General features: G+C 49.5%; 1 protein-coding gene across 1 annotated transcript in view; it reads right to left on the minus strand.

Moving 5' to 3' along the window:
- The window catches only part of LRRC23 (leucine rich repeat containing 23), a gene marked incomplete at both ends in the record, with an annotated part of 6,147 nt that overhangs the window by 139 nt on the left and 384 nt on the right, over positions 1-5,624 (minus strand). Inside the window, 4 exons of the mRNA XM_010024102.1 lie at positions 1-102; positions 690-826; positions 4,201-4,331; positions 4,427-4,680. The exon at positions 1-102 is cut by the window's left edge and continues 139 nt beyond it. Coding sequence (XP_010022404.1) covers positions 1-102; positions 690-826; positions 4,201-4,331; positions 4,427-4,680 — 624 coding nt within the window. The remainder of the gene's footprint in view (positions 103-689; positions 827-4,200; positions 4,332-4,426; positions 4,681-5,624) is intronic.

Here is a 5,624-nt window from a genome sequence, read left to right on the forward strand (position 1 = left end):
TGGGTCTCCTCAGAGCATGGATTGTCCAACAGCACCAGTGCCTGCAGCATGGGCAGGACCTGCAGTTTTGCCACCTCCTGAAAGCTACTGATGCCATTGTTCCTGAAGAAGAGGAAGCATGGAGAGCAGGGCAGAGACATGTGCAAGTAGTGAGATCCCTTTGGAACAGCAGGGTGACAAGACAGACAAAGCAAGACTTGGCAGTGTGATAGACAGTAGGCTTTAGATCTCAGACCTGTGATCTACAATCCAGATCTGCCTGCAGCTCCTCAGACTGAGGGACAAAAAGGACATCTCTGGATTTCCCTGTGCTTGGACAGTCCACTGAGTTGTGTGGTATCACCATCACCCTGTATGGCAAGTGCCAAGAAGTAAAGAGCACTTGCACTCGTGTCCAGGACACAGAGAACACACTGAGAGGAATCCAGAGGAGCTATGGCAAGGAGTAGGAAGTATGAGGTGGGGTGTGAGAGTGACTGAGAGACAGATCTTTTCTGAAAAGCCCAGGAAAGGCCTTGGCTATTATAACTCTCGACAGCCGAGTGCTGAACACCAGGTAGGAATGTAAAGATCAACCCATCCCCATCAGCTCTTCAACTTCCAAAGAAACCAGAAAATCCTAAAGATCTAAATAGGAATACAGCCTGATGAAGGGGTCTCTGGTCCCCAGCAGATCAGGGAGAACCCACCGTAGGTTGAGGTACTGCAGGCACTTCATACTACTAGAGAATCCATCCAGGGTCCTGAGCTGGTTGTCACGCAGGTGCAGAGTTGCCAGCTGCTCCAGCCTCTCAACGTCTTCAAGGCTCGAAATGGTGTTCTGGGCCTGAGCACCAGGGAGGCAGGAAAAGAGAAGGAAAAAGAGGACACACAGGAGAGGGAACAGCAGTTATTTCTGGCCTCTAAAGCTCTTTCTACTCTTAACAGAGCCTTCTCTGAAGCTAGATTAGGTTGCTCAGGGTCTTGGCAAAATGGGTTCTAAGTATTCAGATTCAGGGACCAAAATTTTACTGGAAAAATCTTTCCCGTAGCATCACTTGGTGACTGAGACACAACCATGCCAGGTGAACATGCTGCTGCCAGCACAGCACCCCATTCCATGGCAGTGCCAAATCTGAGTCCGTAAGGCCACTGAGAGCAACAGTGTGGAGGGGAAAGGATGGCCCTCGCCTGAAACAAGTATATTTAAAGGATGAGTACCCAGCCTCTCAGTTACTCCATGTAGTCCAGGGATCTTCATCAGCTGTTTCTCATGTGGGGGAAATCTACTACCAAGAAGTCTCCTCCTCTCCTCTAGAGGCAGAAGCAGGTTGCATGTTCCCGAGACAGGTTGCAGGCATGTGTGGGTTGATGGTTGGTTTACTTTAAAACTTTTCCAGGTATAATTGTTGCTCTCCATCCATGGGTGCACCTTCTTGCAACAAATCTGACACTCTTATGCTAGAAGTCCAACATTCCCTATCACTGAATTTCAATCACTTCACTGTGATGCGAGTTATGAGATGGGGACATATGAAGTGCTGGGCTGACGGTTGGACTCAATGATCTTAAAGGTCTTTTCCAACCGAAAGGATTCAACGAAGCTTTCAGCCTTAGTTTCACAGGAGGGTTTCGGCTGAAGAGGCCACTAGAGGTCTCCTGGCCAAGCTCAGAGCAGTCCCAGCACCCAGCTAGCTCAGGCTGCTCACCCCCTTGCGCAGCCACATTTGGAACATCCCTGGTGACTACAATCACCCCTCTGCGTTCTCCAGCCGAGCGGGGGGGGTTTCGCTTGCGATTGGGGCTGCAGTCTTTAAGGACGCGGATACCTGGGCAGGAAGCAGGGAGAGAGGTCCTGATGCGCTCTCTGATCTCTGTTGGTACCCAGGCAGTGACGTGGCCAATGCCCAGGATTAATAAAAGAGGCACATGCTGAACTGGTGGAGGTAGAAGAACAGTTTAGGACTGGGTCACTCAGGAAAAGAGCATTTTGTAGAAAAGGAGGATTTTGATGGAAACTGGACAAAGGAGAGTCTGGACCAGCTGGGCCAAGTAAAGAGGGTAACACAGGGACAAAAAGAGGAGATATAGTGAAGGTTGTGTGAACAGATTTAACAGCAGGAAGGATTAGTACACTGAACCTCAGAGGATATCAGGAGGTGGTGTGGGAAACAGGGTGGGGAGCTCACAGACCACTGCTCTGTAAGGTGAATAGTAACCTCCTGACACTAATTTTCTTCATTACTTCAGTGTGGACAATTTTAACAGCTCTGGCCCAATAAGCACTAACAGGACAATGCAGAAAAGGGTTTTTTTCAGGGTTAGGTTGGGGTTTTTTTCCCCCTAAATCAAATAACATTCCATATGACACCTTTAAGTGATCACATCATCACCGTAGCTTAGATACCAGTTCTTCACATATATGTGATACCACCATTTCTTATGGAAAGCTACTAGAATGTGTTGCCTATGGTTGCCTCCCCCCTTCCTGCATCCCTGGCTTTGCTCTAGCTGACTGTTGTCACCACTGCTGCAGTGACTGGGAGCTAACAGAGCCCTGCTGACAGCAGTGATCCTCAAACTGCCCCCATGGAACACAGCCAGCTCATAGTCTTCCTGTACTAGGTATAACTTTATTAGTGCTCACTTTCATCTGCAACTATGTCATACATTAACCACATTTGATTCCATTCCTTTAAGCTGAACCCTTTGTCTTGAACCCTGTCCTTGAGGCATCAGCTACATCTACCCATGGCTCAAGTAATGCTGAAATCTTTATACAGAAAGCAAAGCACCTCCTGGAGAGAAACCTCCCTCCAGAATGATATAATGAGCAGGTGGACATGGGAGGCAAATTCAAGCCCCAAAGATTCCTGAGAAATTAGTCAGTTGTTTTAATAATCACATCTTGCAATTTGCCTGCTTCACATGTGCAGCTCAGAAATCCCTCAGTCATGTCAGTAACCTTTAAATCATTACATCACAGATTCATAGAATCACGGAATGGTTTGGGATGGAAGGGACCTTAAAGCTCATCCAGTCCCAACCCCCTGCCACGGGCAGGGACACCTCACACTAGAGCAGGTTGCTCCAAGCACCTGTGTCCAACCTGGCCTTGAACACTGCCAGGGATGGGGCAGCCACAGCTTCTCTGGGCACCCTGTGCCAGCGCCTCAGCACCCCCAGAGGGAAGAGGTTCTGCCTCAGAGCTCACCTCTATCTCCCCTCTGTCAGGTTAAAGCCATTCCCCTGGTCCTGTCCCTACAGGCCCTTGTCCAAAGCCCCTCTCCAGATTTCTTGTAGGCCCTGTGCTGTGTTTGCTTCCCTCCAATCATTCACTAAAGTCACTGTTTTCACTTTGAAATGCTGTACTGTATCTAGTGACTTATCCAATCCACCCCTCCTTTGAGCACCTCTAGTCCTAAAATCTCAGCTTTCCACCAGAAACTTGCAGGCAATCTCAGCAAGCCATCTCCTCAGTGTTTTCTGACAGGGAGTCTTGGTGAAAAGAAACCATGCAGCTTTTCAAAGCCTTTAGAATATGTAATTGCTTTTTAAGGGCTAGTGACTCAGGACATTCTGTCTAGCCTTTGCAAGCTGTAGCACTGTGTGATGCATGGGACTAAGTCGTGCCTACTTTCTTCGCTTGTGTCTCTAGAAGTAAATGTTCTCTGAAGCAATAGTTTATTATGTCAGGAAATTGCTTTTCCTATCTTAGTTTCACTGCAATGTTCAATCAGTTTCCTTTTGGCAACTGAAGGTGTGAATCATATAATTGTACTGGGTTTAAACCAGTATTTGATTAGGCCAGTCAGAGGGGAGAAAGAGGCATCACCTGCCCCTGTCACCCAGAGCAAACCTGTTGCTTTCCCCATGGACCTCTGGGGGTCCCAGGCACAGGGAATACAGGCTTGCCTAACACTGCCAGAAGAGAATACCCACAGGAGGGGAGAACCCGGCACACTCTGCTGTTTGCAGAGCTGGTACTGATCAGTGGCTGCTCCCTTCACGCTCTCTGGGCAAACAATGCTACGCCAAAAGAAGTGATTTTGTTTCTTTAGCTCTCTGAAATCTGTTCCTCTCTCAGGCTGAGAAGATTGGACTGTTTGCACTAGCACAAAAGTTGTGCTGCTTTGAAGGGACTGTCTCCCTTCTTCCCACTCACTGGAGGTGCCAGGCTCTGGAGCAGCTCTGTCCCACTCAAGCTGGCTGAGCCCTTACCAGATAGAGGGTCTTGAGCTTGGGAAGATTGAGCCCTGCTGTGCTCTTTAGCTTGTTTCCTCGCAGCTCCAGGATTTGTAGGCTGAACAATTGGTCATGGCTCAGGCCCAGAGCTGTCTGGATTTTATTTTCTGAGTGCCAGAGGAGGAAGAAACAATGAGAGAATTAATCCCACCCAAAGAAAGTGTCCTTTGGGCACAAAAATGAGGAGAGAGATCTTTATCACCTTTCATGCTGAGGTTGGCTAAGCGGGGGTGAATAATGCCCTCCATGTCCTTGATGCAGTTGCGAGCAAAGCTGATGACCTGGAGGTAAGGCAGCTCCTCCATGCAGGCACTGCTCAGCAGGTTCCCGTCCACCTTCAGCCAGAGCAGGTGGGTTAGGCTGCTCAGGGAGGCCAAATCCTGCAGCTTGTTCTCCGACAAATCCACGTAGCGCAGGTGAATGAAGCTTTCGAGGAGGCTGATGTCTGTCAAGTCCCTGTTGGAGGGAGGATGTGAATAAAGCATCTCTCATAGTTCCCCCTGCTACCAGCTTACAACTGAGAGCATTCTCCTCTCCCACTTCCCTGCTGTCCTGGGAAGCCTTGCTGGAGAGAAGGAAGAAAAAGGCAGGTGTTAGGGACAGGCAAAACAGTCTGTAAAGAAGGCTGAATGGTTAAGATTGGACCCACACACGGAGTACTTGCTCCAATTGAATTGTATCTGTCAGGAGAGGGCAGAACCAGAGTAGAAAAAGAGGTTAAGTTGGGGAAGAAGGGTGTCTGTTAGGCAGCAGTGGCAACACCAAGAAATGTGTGGAAGGACTTTCCAAGGGGAAAGAAGCTGGTTGAGATAGCTATGAGGCTGCTGGAAGACCCAGTGTTACTGAGGCCTGTTTGTTAGATCTGGGGTACACTGACAGCGCTGAGGCTCCAAACTGTCCCAAGGCAATTGTGGCATAACCTTAAAGGTTAGCAGTTAACAGGAGAGATGTTTAACGGCTATTCCTCAAAGCGACTGTGGGGAGGTCATCCTGTTCAGGTCCCCCTAGAAGCTCACACTCCAGAGCGAGGGGCAGGCTCCCTTCAATGAAGGGGGGCACGGATGTTCCCACCAGTGCATCTGGCCATGGTGGAGGCAGCCCCCAGCTCAGGGCCGAGGATGGACGAGCTACGCTGAAGTGCAGACTGGAAGCCAGATGGCTGGAGAACACAGCCTGGAAATGCTCCTGACCCACACAGCTGGTCACCAGTAGCCTCACAGCACAACTGCTCTGTGGCTACAGAGATGCCTGGCAAGGAGGAGGCTTTCTCTCTTAATGAAGACAGGCTGAGAAGAGAAGCCTGGAGAAGAGAAGGCTCCTTAAGGGGAGACCTTAGAGCAGCTCCAGTGCCTAAAGGGGCTACAAGAAACCTGGAGAGGGGCATTGGACAAGGGGCTGTA

Source organism: Nestor notabilis, unplaced genomic scaffold, assembly GCF_000696875.1.
Source record: "Nestor notabilis isolate BGI_N333 unplaced genomic scaffold, ASM69687v1 scaffold18561, whole genome shotgun sequence".
NCBI classification, from domain to species: Eukaryota; Metazoa; Chordata; class Aves; order Psittaciformes; family Psittacidae; genus Nestor; species Nestor notabilis.